The sequence below is a fragment of the Quercus robur genome, chromosome 1 (genome assembly GCF_932294415.1).
Source record: "Quercus robur chromosome 1, dhQueRobu3.1, whole genome shotgun sequence".
Lineage (NCBI taxonomy): Eukaryota > Viridiplantae > Streptophyta > Magnoliopsida > Fagales > Fagaceae > Quercus > Quercus robur.
This window is the reverse complement of record NC_065534.1, coordinates 17,643,276-17,667,330: the sequence shown is the minus strand read 5'-3', so window position 1 is coordinate 17,667,330 and position 24,055 is coordinate 17,643,276. Positions and strand designations below refer to the sequence as shown.

The 24,055-nt window shown below is 35.6% G+C and overlaps 1 protein-coding gene across 9 annotated transcripts; it reads right to left on the bottom strand.

Moving 5' to 3' along the window:
* Window positions 1-1,019: 1,019 nt before the first annotated feature.
* On the bottom strand, window positions 1,020-24,055 carry LOC126723817 (rho GTPase-activating protein 7). 9 transcript variants are annotated; one of them, XM_050427647.1, is made up of 23 exons: window positions 23,732-24,054; window positions 23,492-23,645; window positions 21,986-22,022; window positions 19,537-19,613; window positions 17,751-17,821; window positions 17,593-17,671; window positions 17,339-17,477; window positions 17,089-17,208; window positions 15,965-16,042; window positions 15,746-15,801; window positions 15,597-15,666; window positions 14,208-14,295; window positions 11,441-11,684; window positions 10,809-11,030; window positions 9,639-9,992; window positions 9,491-9,540; window positions 8,896-8,956; window positions 8,729-8,812; window positions 7,523-7,654; window positions 7,284-7,453; window positions 6,247-6,316; window positions 1,992-2,231; window positions 1,020-1,661 (listed from the first exon to the last, which is right to left on the bottom strand). In XM_050427647.1, the coding sequence occupies exons 2-23, from the start codon at window positions 23,540-23,542 to the stop codon at window positions 1,476-1,478; spliced, it is 2,679 nt and encodes an 892-aa protein (XP_050283604.1). In that variant the 5' UTR covers window positions 23,543-23,645; window positions 23,732-24,054; the 3' UTR covers window positions 1,020-1,475. The 9 variants fall into 9 exon arrangements, with proteins under 9 accessions (XP_050283604.1, XP_050283615.1, XP_050283651.1 ...); XM_050427658.1 differs by having other exon boundaries at window positions 23,992-24,010; XM_050427694.1 differs by having other exon boundaries at window positions 9,639-9,899; window positions 23,492-24,055.

The window sequence follows — 24,055 nt, the reverse complement described above, 5'->3', positions numbered from 1 at the left end:
CCATCGCATTTATTACAATAACTTCAAACTCCAAATTCGTAATTTTTTTATTATATAAATTCGATAGCTACAACGAGAGAGAAGACATTTGAATCCTAAATGTCTTCGTTAAAAATACTAAGTGTCAATTAAACTACAATGTTCTAGGCCAATCCATAATCCAAGTCCATACTAAAATCCTAACAATTTGGGATATCAAGGTGCAAGACATTACGATGGAGGGAGACTCACTACAGCAATAAAAGCCTAGATTTGCAACCAAGCTAAACCTCTCAATGGTGGAGCACATCATAGATGCAGAAATAAGTTTTTGGTACCACAACTAAAACAACAATTTTCAATTTTTAAATAACATTACACGTATTTCCACACATTTTTTCACACATACGTATTTCCAAAAAATACAAGCAACTTTACTAGAACAACATTACCAAGTCAACCTGAGTGGAAGTATACATGAGTAACATTATACATGAGTGGAAGTACATTGTTTAGCAAGGCAACCCAGCATATAGAGAATGTAGAAGTTTGAAAAAAAATGGTTCTCTGTTTTCTAATCTAATCGGAGTTCCAATGGTGGTTGAGCCAATAACATTATAATAATTTAACTAATAATTATTTCATAACGTAAATAAATAAGGTAAACTTATTCAGGTGCCTGTTCAAGTTTGAGATGTTTGAAAATAGATTTCAGAGAGATTATTTTGAACCTAGAAAAAATACTTACAGACTTCTTGTTAATTTTCATGTAAAGTTAGTCAAGTGCCTTGTGAATATCCATATGAAGTCAGTAAAGTTAATCAGAAGTCTTTGCTCTGCCGGAATCTTTCCTTTTTTCCCTTTTTTATTTGATAGTTTGAGGCCCTTCATACATTTTCACTGCACTTTTAACTTGATCTTTCAGAGATTGCTTCTAAGATGCTTGCTTTCCCAAAGGATGTGGACTAAAATAACCATATTAATTAGTAAACAAAGAACAAACCCTGAGAAGTAGCAGATATTAAAAAGGCAAGGTCAGGTATCAGAATTTAAGTAGATGATATAATTAAAATTGCCTTGAAGGTCTGTTACATAATAGTGATTCAGCAATGCACGTTTATGTAAAAATTTCTCAAACAGGAAAACTATTGTTCACTATAAATATGTTTGTTCAATAACATACATCCACCACCTACTATTAACAAGATAAAATACTTACTCTACTTACATTGTTTATAACCAAAAACCAACATAAAATAAAGAACCCAAGGAACAAAAGGAAAAAGACTTTCTCATCCAAAATCCAATCACATTCTCTCACAAAAGTGGAGAAGGGGAAAAAGGAAACTTTAAATATGAAAAAGAGAATAATATTAAACAAACTACATTGGATTACAGAGGCTACAGATATACGCAATGGCGTCAAGGATATACAACATCAAGAAGTCAGGCAAACTTCTTCCCAACACATTCAATGAAGCATCATCTCCAGTCAGTCAATTCCATGGTGGGGATGACGGTCTATAGACAAAGTCTTGAGAAGACGTTGTGCCATAGTTCAAATCAAGGTTGTGGAGCTGTTCCATAAGCTGAGAACGCCTTTCCTTGAAGAAATCAAGACGAGATGTTAATTCTACTAATGTAGACGATGCTGCAGATGGATGTCTTGGATACTCTATCACCTGGAACCAGGTTGCATGGTCAATATCTAGACAGTAATTGGAAAGGCAGATATAAATTAAGTGAATACTCTGAACTAAAATTGATAATAACTTCAACATATAGAATGCTATTTAAAAAAAAAAAAAAAAAAAAAAAAAAAAAAAAAAAAAAAAGGGATCAGGGTCTTTGTAATGATTTGCAAATCATTGGATTTGACAAGGTAAATTCAGGTGTCAAATCAAATAAATAAAATATATGAATGACTTTAATTATCAGAAAAAGTCAAAAACACGTGTCAAAATATTTTGCTATTGAAGTGCCATTGATTCACAGTTAGAATGTTGTCTTGCCTCTGCTGCTCTGGAAGTGGAGGGCACGGAGGCAGAATCAACAGCACATAGCTCATCCATAGACATACTTGTCGAAGCCTCTGTACTTTTAGAATCACTCAGGCTTGTTGAATCTATAAATTGCTTTCGAGAAGGCTGCTTGATACTGCTGCCAGGTGCTAACGCCTGTCCTTTAATACTTCTCCAGTCTGTGCCCAACAAACTCTCCTGTGGCAATATGGCCAATTGAAGATGTACATTCTTTGAAACAAGAGTTTTGAAAAAATAAATGAGGTAAAAGGTCAAACAGGATATTAAAAGGGACAACATTATATGAACAAGCATTATGTAGAAATTTAGAAGGCAATTGAGAGAGGTTAGAAAGGATGCTTCCATGACTAGTAGATTGCCATCTGAATGCAAACAGTAGTGATCAACCAGCAAATTTTCTTTTCTACTGTTATAATCAATTTAACAGACGAAGGAAAAAAGAGGATCAATGTGCTGCACCCGGATGGCTTGGGTGAGGCGATCCAGTCCTATCTATAATCCGGTTTCCTCATTTTCTGCTTTAAATTGAAACATACAGCACTACAACAGCCAATCAGCTAAACAGAATAATGCAGATAATGACTACCCCCAGAATGTGGTCTAAAAGTTCTGCATCAAGATTTTTCAATTTCATATAAAGCTAGCTGAGGAACAAATAACCCTACCCCAATACCAAAAGGAGGGTAAAAACACAAACACATGGATATATAGAGAGGTAGCCCCATCTGTGGCAGCCTGAGGATAATGAGCATCCTATTCTAATTTCAATTTAGTTCTGTTTAATTCTGGAAATCAATTGCGGTTTATTTTAGGCTTTTGGTCAATTAGGTTAATTGAAATTTTATTTAATTTCCTAGAGTCAAGGATATTTTTGCAAAGCAATAATTAGGCCTTTCTAAGTCAAAGAGGATTTAGTCATAAAAGAATATATAAGCACAATATTGTACTCCAATGGAGTGTTTGCTTGGTTGATAAAATTTCTAGAAAATTTCCCAATGGTCAAATACTGACTCCATCCAACACAAGATGGTTCTCTCTTGCTTGGTGCTGACTTCAAGAAAACCTAGGTGTTGATTCCTAGGTTAACTCTTCATTTTTTTTGTTCAATTTTATAGTTGCATCCATATTGGTTTTGCCCTGCATCATTCATCCCCCAATATCTATGGAGAGAGAAGTTTTTTTTTTTGATAAGTAAGAATGATATATATACGAAAGGCTACTCTATGCATGAAGAAGCAAAGAGCAAACCCAGAAAATACAAGAAGAAGAAAACAGAGAAAAAACAAAAAAGAAAACCAAACTACACATTAATTACAAAGAGAAAGAGAGCTAAGGAAAGAAGGGAGAGAATCACTAGTTGTGAGTCCCCAAGCCCGAGACCAATCAAAAAGAGTTCCACTAAAAGAAGCAAGCATCTGAACACCGGAACTATCCAAATCCTCAAAAGTCCGCCGATTCCGTTCCTTCCAAATACACCAAAAGATGCACAACGGAACTAAATTCCAAATCTGAGATGAGTGCTTCCCCAACCAATTCACCAACCAAAAAGCAAATCTGGGATCAATCTAGGTATAACCCAAGACAAGCCAAAAGTTATAAAAACAAAACTCCATAACCAATAAGCCATCTCACAATGAAGAAATAAGTGGTCTACCGTCTCTCCACAATGTTGGCACATAATACACCAGTCCACAAAAACCAATCTCCTCAATTTCAGGTTATCACCCATTAGGATCTTATTCCAAGCTACACACCAAACAAAAAAGGAAACTCGCCTAGGGGCCTTTGCTTTCCAAATAGCTTTCCAAGGAAAGACAATTGAGGGAGAGTTCCTTAATTTGTTATAATATGACCGGATGTCAAAATCCCCATTAGACTTCAACTTCCATCTCATCCGGTCTCCCACATCCATTGGAGGAGTATTAGCTCCCAATATATGAAGAAAATGCAGCCCTTCATCCATCTCCCAATCATTAAATTCTCGAATAAAACGAACATCTCAAATTCTTCTATCCTCCACCCCCTGCCTTGACAAAGAAGCTTCTACAGAAACCTCCTTATCAATGGCAATACTATACAACCTTGGGAAAGCCAAATGAAAAGGATGATCCCCATGCCACCCATCCTGCCAAAACCTCACTCTATTCCCCAACCCAACAACAAACTGACAATTTTTGCTAAAATCCTCCCATCCCATACGAATACTTCTCCACAAACCACACCCATGAACTCCCCTACCCAACTTTGAGGTCCATTCCCCCCATTCTTCCCCATATTTTGAAGCTACCACCGTCCTCCATAACCGATCCTCTTCCTTCCCAAACCGCCATAACAATTTCCCCAATAAGGCCTTATTGAAAGTAGTAAGTTTCCTTATCCCCAAGCCACCATTGGCTATAGGCGCACAAACTTTATCCCATCCTATCAGATGAGTCTTACTATCACCCCATAGAAAGTCCCTTTGCAACTTTTCAATTTTATTGGCCACATGAGTAGGGATTGTGAATAACGATAGAAAATAGATAGGAAGACTAGATAGCATACTCTTGAGTAACATCAATCGACCCTCCTTAGACAAATACAACTTCTTTCACCCAGCTAGTTTCCGCTCAAATTTTTCCAAAATAGGATTCCAAATTGAAGGGGAGTTATGTGAAGCCCCCAACGGCATACCAAGATAAGACATAGGCAACTCTCCAACTCTGAAGCCCAAAATTTCAGCCAGGGTATGCACATCATCAACCTCCCCTATGGAGAGAGAAGTTAAGGATTAAGCAATTCGTAAAGAACTAAATGTCATAAATGAAGGAAAGATAAGCAGCCTTGGCCCAGATGTTTGCCAAGCCAACTATAGTAGCTAATTCTAGTTAATGCTCAGGTACTCATTGCCTAGGTTGCACCGACACGCCATTTCTGGCAAAGTATCGGTGTCCGACAGTACTCATTGCCTAGGTTGCACCGACATGCCATTTTTGGCGAAGTACCGGTGTCCGACACATGTCGGAACCAATACTGGTAAGACTTGCCGGACTCCGGTGTCCGATCGGTGTTTTTTTTCTTTTTCTTTTTTTCGCTTCCTCGACACGGTAAGGAGATTTTGGACCGGTACAAACAAGAAGAAAAAAGAAAAAGAAAAGGAAGAAGAAGATGAGAATAATGGGTCTGTGACTCACTGACTTGGTGCCTAATGACTGAGATTTGTGCTCCAAATCTTTCATTTTTTTCTCCTTCTAAACCCTTTTCTAATTTAGATCCCATTCCTCTCCATTGTAGCTGCTGCTACATCTTCTTTATTCTCCTTCTCCTTTTTTCCTGCGTCTTTGGTTTCTTCATTGCTAATGCACTACAAGTCTACAACTGTGTGCTTTCAGCTTTGTGTCTTTCAAATGTTCTTATCTAACTATATAGGCCATTTAATGGACTTACTGTATATCTTTTGCTATTTTAGAGTCATCACGTGTCTATCTTTCTTTTTCTTTTTTTCCTTTTTCTTTTATTCCTTCACTTCTTCTTTTTGGCTTTAATTCATTCATTCCTTCACTTGTTGTTTATTGTAAATATTATATTTTTTTAATTCTAGACATAAAAGTATTTTATGTCTAAAAATATTTAAAAATATGCCTAAATATAAAATTTAATTAATTATTTAATTGCCGTACCCACGCCGTGTCATCCCCTTATTTTTCAAAAATTGTCGTACCCATGTATCCGTACCTGTGTCGTATCCGTACCCATGTTCGTGTTGGTGTAACTTAGCTCATTGCTAGCCTCTTAAGCTTCATAAATTACTGGTCTCAGATGAGAACAGCGATATCATTTGTTAACCAAGCTAAAGTTCATTGTCCACTCATGTGAAGCAGGATGGCATCTAGATCCACCAAGCAGGGATTCCCCCATCCCCTTTCTTACACCCTGCACTAGGAGGGAGTCCATGAAAGCAACAGGAATAGTGAAATTGTTTACAAGTGTGATGCCACCATTTCTGATTTGGTATCAGGCGACATTACACCAATAACCAAGGACCATGAGGAAGAAAACAACAAAAGAATGAAGAAAGAGAAAGTTTAAACAGATTTGAAAGGGTGACAGAAAATGGAAATTAAATAATAGGATGATGAACAATGAATTAGAAAGATTAGCACCTCAATACTATACAAAATTCTACCTAATAAAAGCTCATCTCATTTACGATATAGACAAAATGCTGAAAATTTATAGAACATACCTCGGTCCTCTGTTTCCTTTCTTGATTACAATAAGCAAGGGTTGTATCAAAATCTTGCTGAAGAAATCTCCTGCAGTAAATATGCTTATTTGGTCAAACAAGAATGTCAGTTAACAAAATTTTGAAATAAAATATTGCAGCAATTTCCATATTAAACTGAAACAGTACTAACATCCTTAATTTTCATAATGCACTATGTTGCTCCAGCATCACTCTATCAAAAGCACAGACATGGATATAAACCTACAAGCACAGATACATCAAACTAAACTAACAGAGATAGCCATATCAAGCATCAAAATCCGATATGGGTACTCTTGGATACAGAGGGATACGTCTTTAACTTTCTTTTTCTTCTCTCCCTCTCTCTCTATGAAACTAAAGGCTTCTTAATTGGTTTTATTATTAAAAGATATTTTACACCATTCAGCATTATTTGTTTTTAAACTAAAAATTAGCATAGTATGAATTTAAGAATATTTATTTATAGAATCACTGATCAAGGTATTCATGTTGTGTCATATACCAAATTTTTTAGAATTAACATATTGCCATTTCTGTACCATATCACATATTTCTTTCCATTGTTAAGTTACACACACACCCAGTGGGTCTTGAACCCACAACCTCGCCCACCATATTGCTTTTACAAAAGGGGGAGGTGCAATTTGAGCAAGAGCCCATTGACACCCGTACCATATCATACATGTTTCCTGTCTCCGTTTCAGTACACTTAGGCATACATAAATACACATATTGCTACAATGACATTGACAGATTAAGAGTTGACATTAGATAGAATTAGATCACATGTGGATCGCAATCAACCTTCATGATGTCAGGAAAAAAAGGTCCCTTGGTGCGCAACTTATAGCATGGGTATATACATGCCAAGATATAGGGCAAATTGAAAACTCAAACCAGTAAGCTTGAGAAACAGCCTCTACGACATAAGTAAAAACAAGGCATGCAACTACTTATTACTTAACACCATAAGCTGACCATAGAAAAAAGATAACATGTTTTCTAAAACTCACTGTTGAGAATTATGGTTTTGGACATTTTGATAACGGTCACATGCATCAGAGAGGGAACCATAGTGATGCTGTCTCTGTTGATTAAGTTGATGGTGGAGTTCTGCAACTTTCTGCTTCAACCTGGCCACATCTGCTTCAGCAAGTGCAATCTCCTCTAGCTCAGCCCTTGTCTTCACATCAGTTTGAAGTCATAAGAATGTGTTATACAAGCATTTGAAATGAAAGGTAAAGAAAACTACCTTAAGATCTATACAAACCTTAGAATCCATGCCACGTGAACTGGAAAATTGTCCAGAAGACATGCTCAAACCGACTTCAAGTGCAGCTCTAAGGTCTCTTTCAGCTTGCAACTGCTCTTGCAATCTTGAAACCTATAGTCATTTAAAAGTCAGAAGACTCAAACGAAGTAGATGGTGCAATTAATCTATGGTATTAAATATGCTCCACATGAAAACAGGCAAGGTCGATATGGCATCAACATATAAGTGCATGTGTGTTAAAAAAAAATAATAATAATAATAGTTACTTATGTCATACATTGATGCTACAATTACTTTTCTTCAAAGGAATACTAAGGAAGGTCAAACTGAAAAATAAGCCAGATGCTTAAATTGTAACAGATTCAAACACTAATGTATTAAGAGATAACTTATCTATCACAAATCTCAAATATCTAAACTTTGCACCACTCTTTACCTGTTCTAGAAGAACTCAGATCCAAGGCATAATACAATAAAAAAATTATAGAAATTTGTGCAGAATGCACTAGCATCTAACACACCAATATGCCAGAATGTTGAGCTTGAAACAATTACAATCAATAATATGCTTCTTTTAAAAAGTAAAGTTCTTGTAGTTCAAATTGTTCAATTGTATCTAAGATTAATTGCACAGTTGTCTCAACACATTTTGGGGATTATAACTTAAAAGGTATTCTCAAATGACCAGCAAATGAGGTAAATATAACACCATAGGAACCCATCACATTCAAAATGTCTAGAAAGATTGTAGCCCACACTCCTTTACCACAGACATAGAGACCTCACACTCTTTAACATTCCTGATGTCAAAAGTCAAATGGAAGAGTGCACCCAAGAATAATCAAAAAGCAAGAGAATTATACAGGTAGTAGGTATGGCCTTTTACCTATATTACTTGTTTATTCTAAATTACAACTTGCATTAACGCATAAGTGTAGGTGCACGGATTAAGAAATGAATACCATGAAATTACTTTAGGAGCTTTCTGTCAAAAAGTTGAGCATAATAAGATGGTTAGAAAATAACAAGAACATATAAGGCAGAATATCAGTGTTTATAGCATATGTACCAAAGAGCAAGAATATATTCAACATCAAGACAACAAATCCTGAAATAATATGTGGAATACTTCTTATTTTATTTTATGAATAATATGTGAATATTTAATGGGCAAGGAGGAAATACATCTTGTTCAAGTGCCAGGCGCCGCTCATGCAAAGCCTGCTTTCTTCTCTCCAAGCTTGCTTGTAAAATTGCGTTTCCTCTAGCCTGTGAATATTGATGGTTAATCCTGTTAGTAAAAAACACAATTATGATTTAGAATACAATGGTTTCAGCAAAAGCAATGTTACCTCCTTTGCAATTCTGTGTTGCAAGTCATTTTTGGCAATCTCAAGCCTCTGAATAGTAAGCCTACAAACAATACACCAAATTAATTTCTTACACAAATGGGATTACCTGTATTGAGCAAATCACATTAAACAAAGAGCTTTTTATGTACAGTTGCCAAAGCTTTCTAAAAAATAAAATAAACAAGTCCGTGCAAAAATACTTTTAAAATATAAAACAGAATATAAATGACATTCAAGCCTTTATAGATGCCCAAAATTAAAACTAGAAGCCAATGATTATCTATTTTTTCCTAGTAACAACCAAATCCCAAAACAGTGTATTCCCAAGGTTTAAAGGTTCTGACGAAAGAAAAATCAAGTTAAAAAGTTAAAATCATAAAATGTGCATAGTGTCTATGTTTCCCTAATAACACGATGTTTTTGACCATAGTGTCATTCTCATCACGTAAGTGAGACTGTGTGCGTGTGTGTGTGTGTGTGAGAGAGAGAGAGAGAGAGAGAGAGAGAGAAAGAGAATAATAATAATAATAATAAAGGTTCTACATTGACCAACATGGATTAAGCAATGTGCTAATGCATATTATGAGTATCTTACTCTTCTTCTCCAGAAGAATCAACTGATTCCATTGAGGGTGTCTTTCTGGCCTGCATAACAATCAAAGCGTTGCACTTGAAGATACAAAACCGTAGAAAGTAGACTAGAACATCTCTTGATTATTAAAACAAAGCATATGGCAACTCACATTGTTCCGTCCCCAGAATGTTGCTCGCTTTGCATTAACATTGGACCCTGTAACTTTACCCACTGGCTTTCCAGCACCTGATTCAAAAGCAGGCATGGGCAAAGGATGTGCTGTATCCATTGAGGACAGGATCTCCCCCATTGATCGGTAAGACTCACCAGCAGGTGAGACACTTGGAGTGTTGATTTCATTAATGGAGTTATCACTTACATTCTTCTGCTTGCCTTGTTCCTCGGACAGTTGACCATTAGGATCCCTTATCTGTTGATGATCAACACATAAATTTGAACTCTCAGCCAAAGCATGATTCTTTTTACTAGGGGATCCAACATCTGAATCATCACCCCCAAAGGCCTGTTAAGCGAACAGAATGAAAGCAAACATCAACAAATGTGGTCTACCATAATCAAAAAAATCTTACATATGCATACACGAGTGTGTGCCTAACGTGCATGTGTACGTGTACTATGACTGGTTACACCTTATAACCTTCCACACGCCCAAATGACAACATCACTTCATAAAAAAAAATTAGCTTAACTTAGAACTAAATCAATGTCTAGAATGGTGAGATTTCATTTCTTTTCCAGGCACATCAACAAGGAGACAACTTTCAACTCAAATAGGATTATCAAACTTTTGACGCTTCCATCAATAGAAAAACTCTGGGAGATGCCTATTACAATGAACCTTTTCCCACTATAATTTAACAAAGAATTGTACTGAAAGTAAAATATTTGTTAAAAAGTTCTGTATTTTCATTTTCAGAAGGGAACTAAGATAGATAGCCAATATTTAAGGTTTGACTAGTTTTTATGAGAGCTCACTTAATTGTCAACAAGATAGCTAATTTAGATCAAAAGCATCAACATTAAAACCAAGATCAGCATCTGGAAGCAAAAGATAACATTTACAACACATCATGCAGGACAAGATAAACATAATTTGACATATCTACTATCTTAAACTTGAAGCAGCAATGGTAAGACCATTGAAGACATAACAGAACACAAGATTGCAATCAAATGTTCGTTAGATGTCTCTATGTGTATATACAAATGCATGCACGAATAAAGCAAATATCTATATGCATAAACATATTTAAAAATCTGGGCTTCTCTCATGAGTGTTGCCTGCATGTGTGATTGTAGAGAGAGAGAGAGAGAGCACCTTATAATCATAAAGATCACTCCCAGCAGAACCACTACTTTCACTCAACTTTCCACTGTGCACACGTTCCGGATCATCATCTGTTTCTGGATCAACTTCATTTTCTGCATCATGGTATCCATTGTCTTTCATATCTAGATTTTCATCATCAGTTGAATCTTCGGTCCCACTGTTTTCAATCCGAGAATCAGCTGAAATGGAGCATCTGTTAAGATTTTCTTCCTGCAACAACAGATCACAGTAGCTACACATTACCATTTAATTATGTTACAATTGAGCACTTGCTTGAGAGTCCAACAATGACAAAGTCAACATAATTCTGAAAGTAAAATCAGAATTAGGTCTTCATCCTAGCATGTTACATGGACTGAGCAGTCTAAATTGAGGTACCCAAGTTGAGACAACACTCTGTCTAGCAAAAAGATCTAAAAACTAAGAGGGAGGAAGAGAGGACTCTTAACACATTACTGTGACGTCAATAACTTATTAGGCTACATTGCTGAGTCCATGTAACATAATCTGCAATAAGGAAAACCACAAACCAAATGTTTACCTTTGAAAAAGGTAAACACAGAAAGCGGTTTAAACTCTACTCTTTTAATCAAAAAGCTGCTGGATGAAGAGTATCTTACATCAAAAATATTATCATACTCCTCCAAGAGAGTTGTAATAATTGCTTGAGCATTATTAGCAGCATTTGCAGCAGCAAGAAGTTGGGCTGAACTATCACCATTAATATCAAAGTCATCCTCCAACTCACACTCGCCAGCTAATAGAGGGCGTAGAAGCAAAGGCGCCATGCAAGCAGCAACAGCTGATGGAGTCATCCGGTTCTCATGAGCATGACAAGAGATAGTATGCATCATCTTCAGAATTCTGTGGAAAAATGTCATGAAGTTAGTAACTACATTCAAAATAAGAAAATATAGTCCTGCAACAAGCTTCACTGAAGAATCCCTAGCATCTTCAGTCTTCATTCACAAAATATGCATATTTTAATCATATTTATCTTACAACACTGACAAACATGAATGCCACCAAGCACGGATGCATTTGTTATTTTAATTTTACTAGAGCACACGATTAGGGTACACCCAAAGTAAATCACTTTATTAAAGAAAATCACTTTTATTAAAGCCCATCATTCCACATTCAACTAATGAAACGTAAGCATCAGTTTTTACTAAATGCTTATTTATCTTTGCCAATAAAATAGAGATTGTCTCAAGAAGACAGTGCTCAAATAGTAAATTAGCTACAAGGTAGAGCACATAAATAGTTAGAACATAATCTTTATTGGAATTCTTAAAATAGTAACTCCAAGCTTATAATTAAGAAATTTCTGTTAAATAAGGCCTGTGTGGAAGAAGCTTAGATGCCCTTTCCAAACTATGTCTAAGGGAACAATGAACAATCCTTCTTTACATAGCCAATATTCTTCATATGATAATACAGTTGTCACAAAATATATTTGCACTGATTGCTATCGCTTCTGACAAATTACCAATTGTCCTAAAAACTTTTTTTTTTTTTTTTGAGATAAATGATAGAATTGTTCCAAAAACTTAAGCTATTAGAAAATTGTGAATTTAATCATTAAACCATAATTCTAACACTCCTCACATGTAGGCCTAAACTGCCCCTTAATAAGTATTGTCCAAAACATGAGATTTTTAACATTTTAAATGGGAGGTAGAGACAAAGATCGAACCTAGGATCTTCTACTCTAATTCCATTATAAATATACAAGTGTCCCAAAAATTTAAGCTGTCAAGAACTGTTAGAAAATTGTGAATTTAATCATTTAACAATAATTCTAACACTCCTTCTCACATGTGGGCCCAAACTCCCCCTTAATAAGTGGGGCCCAACATAGGTGATTTTTTATATTTGAAATGGGAGGTAGAGTGGAGACTCGGATCAAACTTAAGACCTCCTACTCTGATACCATGATAAATTATCAAATGTCACAAGAGCTTAAGTTATTAGGAAATTGTGAATTTAATCATTAAACCATAATTCTAACAGCTTCTTTAATGAGTTAACAAAGAAATACCACATAATTCACCTTCAAGTAATAGTATCAATATCAATGTCTTTACCTCCAAGGTTCCCCAGGTTGCTCCTAGCCCCATAAGATTAAAATATTTCAGCCCTTCTCATAATTTTGTTGCTTTAGGTCCTTCTTTCATATATTCATATAGTTATTAACAAAAGAACAAGTCTCTGTAAAAAAAAGGTCCTTCATTCTTATATTCATTAACAAAGGAATTTGTAATTGCCAGCCTAGACACATTTTTCACTTATCCAATCATTAGATTTTTTTTTTTTTTTCCTTATCCCTTTTTTTATGATGTGGAACCTCACCAAGGCAGGGTCCTTTGGACTCACCCCTAAGGAGTAAACCATGGATACATGACCCCACCTGCTAGAACCATGTATCAAGTAATCTAGAGGAACTCCTAGTGGGGATCAAACCCAGTATGTCTGGGTCTACGGTTCATCCCAAATCCAACAAATCCAAGTTCTCAAAGAATTTTCCTTAAAGATTTAGATATAGGACACATGCTCAAACAGATGGATATCACTGCTGTTTCGCCTCAAATTTGGTTAATCAGCGAAAGGCAGAAAATTTGTACATTGTATCCTTTTCCATTTTTAGCTCACAAAGGAGAGTGATCTTCCCACTGAGATAAGCATCAGTTGGTTTCAGTTTACTCCCATTACGACATTGAAATTTTGAATTTGTTTCATGCTGGTTCTGATTTGTCTTCAGTGTTAGTATTTTTTTTATCACCCAGGAAGCGAGAAATTTGTACATCCTTGAGGACACAGATGGGTTGATATATACAAATCTAGAGAAAATACAGTCCATTTTCCTTTACAGCTTAAATGTCCAATAATACTCCAACTTCCTCCAATTAATCCCAGCCAGTTTGGTTTGGCAGCCTCTCTTGAGAAATATTTGAAGTTTAATGGAACCTTCCTGGATATTATTGGAATAATTTAATTTCTGTTTGTTAGTTGAATTCAAGTGTTATGGAACAGAGATCAATATGGACAGAGTCAGATGGTCTTGTGGGGGAGTTCTAAGGAAATTTAAATAAGAGAGAGATCCATTCTATTGCCAAAAGCTGACAGAGACAACCTGGGAAATGCTTGGAATTTCCTTATCTTTGGAAAAGGGCTATAGAGAAAAATAAGCATTCCTTTATGTGATCCCCAAAAAAGCACAACTAAGCTCAAATTTGCTCCCACAATAAGAAGCTATACAGGCACCAAATTACCCATAACCTTCACCCTTCCACGGTCAAGTTGATACAACACTGGCAGGGGCGGGGCTACATGCCTTACAGACTCTCAAAAATAGACATCAAGTAAAAGAGAGAAAGGGATTACCTCTGTAATAAGCGCCGATTTGGTTCAGGAAATGACTCCAATATTGCTGCGCGCATTGCATTTATCCGAACTTCTTTCCGATCAATTTCTTATATAGTGGGAAAAGCAAAGCAACAGCATTAACTCTTTAAGTATAAATGTACAATCAAATCCACTATAAAAAAATATAAGCTGATAATTTCTATGCACCCAAATTTTATTAGAAAACAAAAATATATTGAAAAACAGAAAATCATTTGAACCAAACAGCTGAACATAATCCATAGTCTTTCTTTAATATATGTGTACCAGTTCCAAGATCCTGTTGACAGAACATAAAGAACTTTACTATTCCATACAAAAGAGAAACTAACCCCAGAACTGGAGTACTGCATCACACACAGTAGTATACATAGGAATTGTTTCCTCCAAGGCATAAACATCAAGTTCAGTCAATGATCCAAGATGCATCTTTATTTATACGTGCAATCAGTTTATATCAACACACAACCTGACTGGAAAGTGGAAACCCATGTTCAATTAGAGCCAACGAAACAGAGCAACTAGCACTATGGAAGGATCCAGTCTCCAACATAGCATTCTCAAGAAAAGCATAAGAAAGAATCCCAAATGCTAAAAAGTGATTTTGCCTTTGATTAACACATATCTTTATTTTTTTCCCGTGTGTTTTGGCTGTCTTTTATGCAGGCGGTACAAAAATATAAAATAAAATAAGAGCTATAGTAGTAAAATAAATTTATTAAGAAAAAAAAGTAGCAATAATTGTGTACCAAACTACACCAGGAGGATTACAAACTCAAGTTCAAAGTCTCTATAAAATCAAGAAAATGACAAGGAATACTGCCAAGGTTTGTCTTCCGTTCAAAGAAACATCTCAGCACAGTATTGTTTGGTGACAGGATGCTCAACCCCTTCAAACGCTTTGTTATCATGCTCACTAGATTGCCCACATAACACATAAACAGGACCACCTCCCATATTTTAGCACCTCTATGGCGATGGAATTTACCTTCCATATCTTAGCGCCTCTATGACGATGGAATTTCCTTGCCAACAGTAAAGCATCTGAGACACAATCTTTCGCATAACTCAAGAGACTCCAAATAAGGCAAACACAAAGGACCTCTAAATATATTAACACTGTAAGTCTTTAGCTTTTGTCAACTTGCATCCTAAACTATCATCCTTTGTGCATGATTGATTCATTCATTTTTTTTCACACCTAAAGTAAAGAGTCTAATGGCTACAATCTGCTTTACAACCGTCTCCCAGATAAATGCTACAGACTTCTCAACAAAATAATGACAAATCATTACAACCATGAACCATCCCTTCTGAAAAAATATAATAGAAAGGACACAAAATAATAATAATAATAGTTGAACTTACTGTAAGCATCCAGCAATGCAGTGCAGCACGATGCTGGAACTGGAGAAGAGGGTAACTCCCTAAGGATATGCTGCAGATTAAACAGTTTCAATGAATCTTGAACTCTAAAATTTAATAGCCATGAAGGGCATTGAGTAGTCAGCAATTACCTTAACGCAGTCTCCAACAACATGAGCATCCTCATCAGGAGCAAATTCAGTCTTACCTAAAAACGATAAGAAGATCATCAGGAAGGGAATAACCTCAATTAGAAAGGTATGTGTACCACCAGTTAACATAGACTCAAAACAAACTACACATTCAACAAAACTAAAATAACATCTATAATTTTTTCCTACTTCTAGTAATTGCTTGAGCAGAAAACCTACCTTGTTCATACTCTTGAACCCTGTGGTCTACCTCCTCAACATCTGCAGACTGTCGTAAAATACCTTCAACATTAGTTCCTGTTGAATAAAACAAGGTCAATAAGCAAAAAGTGTTGGATCAGGAGGAAGACATTTTCTTGGCATTTTAATTTCTCTCCTTAATTGAATTTCCAAATTTGCTTTTCCACTATGGTTCTATGTAACACTTTGCACTGATGATATTCAAGATAAACTAAATTCACGAACATCAAAGTTGCAAAGTAACACGGGTAACCCTTTGCTAATGTTTGTTTGGGGTAGCTCAGTCAGTCATGTAGTATCATCCAGCTGGCATTCACTTCAAACAACAAGATTTTGTTTTTTCAGGGGTAAGTATATTGTAGAAATTTGTGATGGAGTGATAGAGAAAAGAGAATAGAGAATACATGATGATTTACATGGTTTAGCCTTGTGGCCTACATCCACGATACAAGAGCCCAAAAAGTTACATTATCTCATACGCTTTTCCTGATAATACATTACAACGGAATCCATATTTATAATGGAGATTACAAACAAAAGTCAATGACCATTTGAATTCGAATTGCATATTGATTGCTTCAATCCCTTGATTTATTAACCAATCCTATTATTTTCTCTGGCAATCAATATCTTGATTTGGTCTTCAATGACATGAAAATGAATTATACTTTCTAACATATATTAATCAGCCAGATTTCATTTTTAAATATCCAAACTACTATCAAGTCATGAGTCATTCAAATACCATCTTCCTATGCTTTTATATTTTTTACACAAATCATTAACAGGCAATCTGATATACGTACCAACAATGCAACCAAAAAGATGTGACACCTACCTAGTTCAACTAGCATGGGTGTCATTCGAAATGAAACAAAATAATTTACACACACACACACACATATATAAAACTTGAAAAGGGAATGAAATCAATCAAATCCGGGGAGAGAAATAACATAGATTGGTGCCTAACAAAAAAATTGTTTATGAATAATAAAAATAGAAAAGGCTTAAGTTTACGACAAGGAAAAAAAGCACTTGGTGTAGAGTAACTAAAATAAATAAAATAAAAAAAACAGACAAAAATTGATATCACAACTTACCGTACTTCTCAAGAAAACGAAGAGCTTTTTCAAGAAAGGATGGACCTCCATCAATATCTTCTAGTGCAAGCAAAATTGGTCTTCCAACAACCAAGGATTTAACCGGACGCTTATCCCTCCCTGGATAAAATACATGAATCTTGTAATATTAAACTACGTGTACACACGCACAATAAACATGTGCACAGACACAAAACTCAAAGAAGATTAACTGATATTAGGAGAAAGATTTCTAATAAAAAGTACAAACATTGATTGAAGGACCCATCAATTGAATCATTAGTGTCACCCCGAAAAATCCCATTTACAATAAGGGCAGCACTTGGTGCTTGTGCAAGGGCGTGCTCTAGGGCTGTCTTCCACTCGTACAAATCCTCAGATGTCTCAGCCTAGCATTTGGAAAATGAACATTTTTTACAGGAATGTGAGACACAATGATACATAAATATTTTCCTTCCACTATGGAAGAAACTAGCAGTGATAATAAACTAGTAAATGAAGCACCTTTAGAGTAAAGGCTCGCCCATCACGCCCATCTGGAAACAATACAGTCAACAATTTTTTATCTTCCCTAACCACAACACTGCAAGGCAAACAATTACATCTATAAGCTACATGGTTGATAATACTTCTACAAAAATAATAGCAGTGATCATGCATACCTCCCAGAATTGTTTAAGTCAATGCCTCCCAAAGTCAGATTTACTTCACCACCTCTTTGCGGAAGTGCACTCTACATGACAAAAAATAAGATGTATTTGTTTCAATTAACTTATTTAAAAATTATTACTGTCCCAAAAATTGTGTATAAAAAGCTGGAAATACCATATAACTAAACACAATTTTATTGCCTAACAAATCATCTCTCATTACCCATTATGTGTTGTTCATTAAGTGGATAACGAAACCAATTCTTAACATCTTTCACAATCAAGGTTTGATAAAGGACAAAACTAGCAGCACTAACCACTAATAAAGACTAGCATTTAAAAAAGACAAAAAGAAGAGCATAAAGTTTTTAATTTCTTTGCATGCAATGAGAGAAGAGACAGGAAGATCTCCTCACTGTTCAGCTTTATATTTGGTCCTCACCTCTTATCATATGAAGAGATGAAAAGCAGTTAGATAAAGTCACACTTTATGCTTTCTCTTGTTCTGAAATTAAACTACATTTCTAAATCCCTTCTCACAACAAGTTAGAAAATTAGTTTAATAATGCTTTGCAGAGTGCCTCCCAAAAAAACCTATTGGATTATCCCGGAATTAAATAAGAATTCCATACAAACAAATGATGTTCCCACTGTGAAAGCTGAGAGGGGGATGAAAGGGGTTCCTTATATCATGAAGGAAAACCAAATTTGATTGCCCAGAAAAAGGGTTGTAACCAGTAATGGAAGAATATATGCAACTCAACAGCTAGAGCATTGGTAATTGGAGGACTGATGTTGATACCACAATTTAAAGCTGCAGAGGGATCCCTTTTTGCAGGGAAAAAATTGAGTTTCAACAACAATTGACAAAGTAGAATATTGCATCTTCTTTTGACAAGCTCAGAAAACATAGGCCTGGGCATATTCTAAGCTTTAGAGGACTTAAAGCTTTGAACTATATATATAGGTGTGAATCTCTTAATCTAAAAATAAGTCTCAAAGTTGGCAGCAAAGATGAAAGAGAAAGCATAGAGGACATTCAAAATGATGTGCAGTGTTTCTTTGCAGTCAATCTACATTGCAGAACCCAGTGGAGAGGCAACAACAGATTATGCCTCCTTTCTAGAAGGGGCTTCTGTTTGCAGCAGGCACTAGAGGGTACGAGAGATGGTCCCCATCACTATTTATATGTAACCTGCACAGCAGCGATACTTGCAAGGTTTGACCATAGGTGCAATATTAAGCTGCAGCCATTAGAAAATGGATTTGATCTTCTACAGCCAGTTTAACTAAATGAGGTCCTACTACATGTCCTTTGTGGGGGAGGGAAGATCAGAGGAACCGTCAAGCACGTCTCCCTTTGTCTGGTTGGCAACATGTATAAGCTTATGGTAGTTTTTCAAATCAAAATTAAGATTTATGATACTCATTCAGAAAAAAAAGGCAGACATGCCTTTGAATGAATGGCTTTGGGCACAACTTACATCCAAGGACTTGATGTGTTTATGGGATTCAGCAATTCATGCCAAGTATGCCACTTTGCTACATTTCCAATAATGCATTCCTAGTAATGCAAAAAGGATACACAATCCACCAATAATAAAATACTCATGCCAAAAAAAAAAAATTTGATAGATACCAATAATAAAATACTCATGCAACAAATTGCAGCTAGAAGCATCCTCCAATAATTTAGAACAATTAAAAAATAAATAAAATTAAGAGTTGGCAAAGTAGATAAACATATGAACGTAATCCAAAGCAAAAAGAGAGATAGAGGTTATCTACTACTACTAACAGGATCATTTTTGAAGAAAACTAGGGAAGTGCGTGTGAGGATAAACCACCGCTTCTTCCAAGATTTCCAGCCTATTCCTGCAGAAGTTCAATAAAGCATAGCATAAGCAATACCAAACAACTTTTACATAAAAGTAAAATAACGAGCATAATACAGTTATTTGTAAAAAGAACTTCATACAATGGGAAAACTCCAACTGCAACAATGAAGAAACCATTTGCATGAACTATTTTATAAGAAGATGGAGCCAATGGGTGAAACAATGTGATTGTTTAGGACTAATTCATAGTCCAAAACAACCCCAACACTAATTGAAAGATTAAACATTGATGGGAGACAATAAATGAATAAATTCACCATTTCTTAAAAACTTAAACTTTTAGGAGAATAATTTATCATGGTATCAGAGTAGGTGGTCCTAAAATCAAACCTTGTCTTCTCTCTAACTCCCATTTAAGAACTTAAAAATCTCAAGTGTTGGGCCACTTATTATGGGGGAGTATGGGCCCACACGAGGGAGTGTTAATATATTAATTATGATTAAATTCCCCATTTCCTAACAACTTAATTTTTTTGGAAAATTGGTAAGCTATCACCAAGCAAAAGTAGCTTGTTTACTAATTGCGATCTCATAAAAATCGGGGAGGCCATTTCTAAGAGGTTCATCACCACACTACACATCATCTAAAACTCAATACAATTTCGATCCCTTGAATAAGATTTTTTTTTTTTTTGATAAGTAACTTAAAAGTATATTGAAAAAAACACAGCCCCATACGTAGGAAACGTACTAAAAAGGCAAAGACATCAAGAAATCAAAGTACAATGCTCAAGCAACCCAGAAAGGGAAATACAAGAAAGAGAAGGTAAAACCAAACACCATTCGAGAAGAGTAGAAAAGAAAAAAGACTTAAACTCAAGAATGGACCGTTCACGATCCTCAAAGCTTCTCGAATTCCGTTCCCGCCAGATACACCACATCAAACAGTGCGACACAATCCTCCAAACAACTATATTACGATGCCGCCTGAAATTGCAAGACCAGCAATCCAACAAATCCGCTACCCTTTGCGGCATCACCCAACAAATACCAAACAAACAAAAGATCATACTCCATATCTCAGATGCAATAGGACAGTGAAGGAGGAGATGATCTACAGATTCCCCACACCCTTTGCACATATATCCCATCATCTTCTAATATACTTCCACAGAGTCACCCTCATCCTCTAATATACTTCCTCATAGTCACCCTAGACCCCTAGCCTCAGTTGAACACCAATAACCTTCCCCTTCCCCATATTTAGCCCCCACAACCTTTTCTCCAAAGAGAATCCCTCTCAGTAGCATAATGCCAAAGCAGCTTCCCTTAAAGAGCTTGGTTAAAGATAACTAGCCTCAAGATCCCTAAACCTCCAAATTTGACAGGAAAGCAAACCACGTTCCACAAAACTACGCGGCGTGACCCAAAGAACCTCAAATAGTGAACACACCATGTTCCACAACTCTTGAGCTATTGTGCAATGTAGGAGTAAATGGTCAGTGGTCTCCCTATTCCTCTTACAAATGCAACACCAATCCACCACTGCCACCTTTCACCTCCTTAAATTATCAATGGTTAAAATTTTCCCCAAAGCCACTGTCCAAATAAAGAAACTAAACTTTATAGGCACTTTTGGTTTCCACAACAGTTTCCACGGAAACGAATCAAGGTTTGGGGGTTGTAAGGCCCTATAATAAGAACGAACATCAAAAACACCCGTAGGAGAGAGTTTCCAATACATTTTATCCACCCCATTCCTTCTCCAAGATCCAAAATATATAAGGTCCATGAAGGATGCAAATGATTCTAACTCCCAATCTTGAACCAGTCTAGTAAATCTGATATTCTAACCTCTTCTTAAGATGGTAGATTCCAGCCCATCAAAGATATTCTAATTTTTATTTTTTCCACACAATCCATGCAGCAACAAAGAAAATTAATTCCTTCATTAAAATTTCAACAGTTCTGTAATGTTTTTTAATATTCCTACTACTTTTTTCTACTAGCAAGTTACAAATGAACCCAATGAGTCTCGAATTCATGATCTTGTCCTCCACCTAGTTCTTATGAAGAGAAGAAATACAATTTGAGCTAGAGCTCATGAGCAATGCTCCAACTACTGAAAACAACAAATTTCTCAAAAGCTATCAAAAATATTTTAGGAAAAAAAAATACTCTAATATACTTTTACCACATAATCATAAAAATACTTTCAATCCATGTGCTTCTTTTTCCCTATTACTTTTTTATTTAATAATCCTTTATGAATACTTCTACTCCATTATCATACAAAAGCCATGTAATTAAAAGTATATGTGATAACAATCACAACAAATATATATGCTGGAGAACCTGAACAAATAAAATTAATAAAAGAAAAAGCAAAAAAAAAATTTCTTTACCGACCTTTTGAAGATATGAAAAGAGGGCCACTCTTGAAAACCTGTCAAAACATCTGATGTGTTAGAAACCATGAACAATCACTGCCTACCTAGTGCTGAATGAAACTAAATTTAGCATTACAAAGGGGATGGAAAAAATTTTACATGCTTAGAGGACCTATTATGATTTAATTAGTTAACGAAGCATGCATTACCAAACCCATCAATAAAATCCAAATAATTAAAAGTTAAGCTAGAATGAGTTAGGGAATTATTAAATTAACTGCCATTTGAAAAGCAGAGGAAAACCTTCATATAAAAGTTAGTTGTTTTTCAAAAGATATCCTACTACATAAGCCAAATAGTTTGGGGTTGGACAGGTTCAGTTAATGATGTTAAAAGCTTACAGAAAACAGTTTGAGAGCTTAATGAGATACCTGGTTTTTAAATGAATTAAGAATGGCCTACATGTTTGAGGCATTTAATACTCAGAGCTCAGTATAGTACCCATTGGGATACGGTGAACAAAAACAATAACCTAAGTAACTTTGAAATTCTAGCAAAGTGTACAAAAACCCAAATAACTTTTTGAAATCCAACAATATCAAATTTGTATTCACTGGAGTCCCCTCTAAATCCTCATTACTTCTATTTTCTAAATTTCAACTGGAAAATTGTTTTCCCAAGTCACTGAAAAACGTAACAAGCAGCAAAACAACTTTGTGCTGAATAAACGATGAGGTCACACCTATGTATGTGCATGAACAGTGAACACAGACAGAGGCAAACACACATTCACACATCACAGACAGATGTTAGCAGTTCTCTTTTATTTATTTTTATTTTTTTTTGTCCAAATGACAAATTAATTGAAAACCACAGATTTTGGACCCAACTTTTGTTCCCAATAAGGCTCATCACATCTTGATACCTATTTTTAGTATGAAGCATAACAAATTTTCTCACATATTATTAGGAAGCTAATACCAATCCTAGCTAGTAAAGCCCCTTGGTGCCACACTAGAAACCTTGAACAGAACATTCATCCCTAAAATTTCTCCGCACCAACATTGTAAGACCCGCGAGTCATATCATCCACATCAGTCCCATAAAAATCAGTTAATAACAATACAATCCAATTAAAAATAAAATAAAATAACACTACAGCAATATTACATTAATAAACACAATATCAAAAATATATTATCAAATTTAGCAAGAAGAAAGTCATCGAACTCTCAAAATTTCCTAAAATTTTTCATTAACATGGATCCAATTAAACACTAAATCCACAACTTTAACTAAGCCTAACATCAACAATTTAATTTAACAAGGGCCCAGTTCGGACTTCAATCTTCAATTACTTTCTTTTCTTAGTTTCTCACAGCAAACGACCAATTTAAGTAAATACATTTCCTAAAATTTTCGGATTTTCTAAATAAGAGAAAAAAAAATTTTTAAAAAAAACTAAACTTTTCCTTCCAATTCTAAAAAATTTCTCGGTAGCCAAACAGGAAAAAGGTCAAAATACCGTGTTAAGCCCAGGGCGGGGCCGCTCGAAAGCCGCTACAGGAGCCGACATTTTCGCCGCCGATTATCGCCGGAGCTACATTCTCCACTCAGCATTCGAAGCAATCGAACAACCCCATTGAGTCAGATCGGCCGAGTGAGAGAATCGCCGCGATCTGAAGCGAAAGCGAGCGAGCGAGCAAGTAAGTTAAACTTTTTATTTTTCTAGGGTTTGCGATTTCGATACCTGATAAAGACTCACCAACAACCAAACTGAACAGGTACAAAACTTTCTCTCTTGACTTCAAATTTTTTTTTTTTGTATATATATATATATATATATAACAATATTATAAATTCTCTATCTTTCACTGGTTTTGCTTTTCCCAGAAGGAAGAAGAGAAAGTAAAAAAAAAAAAAAAAATGAAAAAATTTTGGGTATAGATTAGGTGGAGAAAGAAATGACAAAAGCAATAGTAGTTGAAATTTGGGGCTGATGAGGGGTTTTTGCTTTTCACCTACTCTGTGAAAATGGGTTATGCAGAGAGAGTGTTGTTGCCTGTAGGAGTAGTAGTAGTAGTAGTAG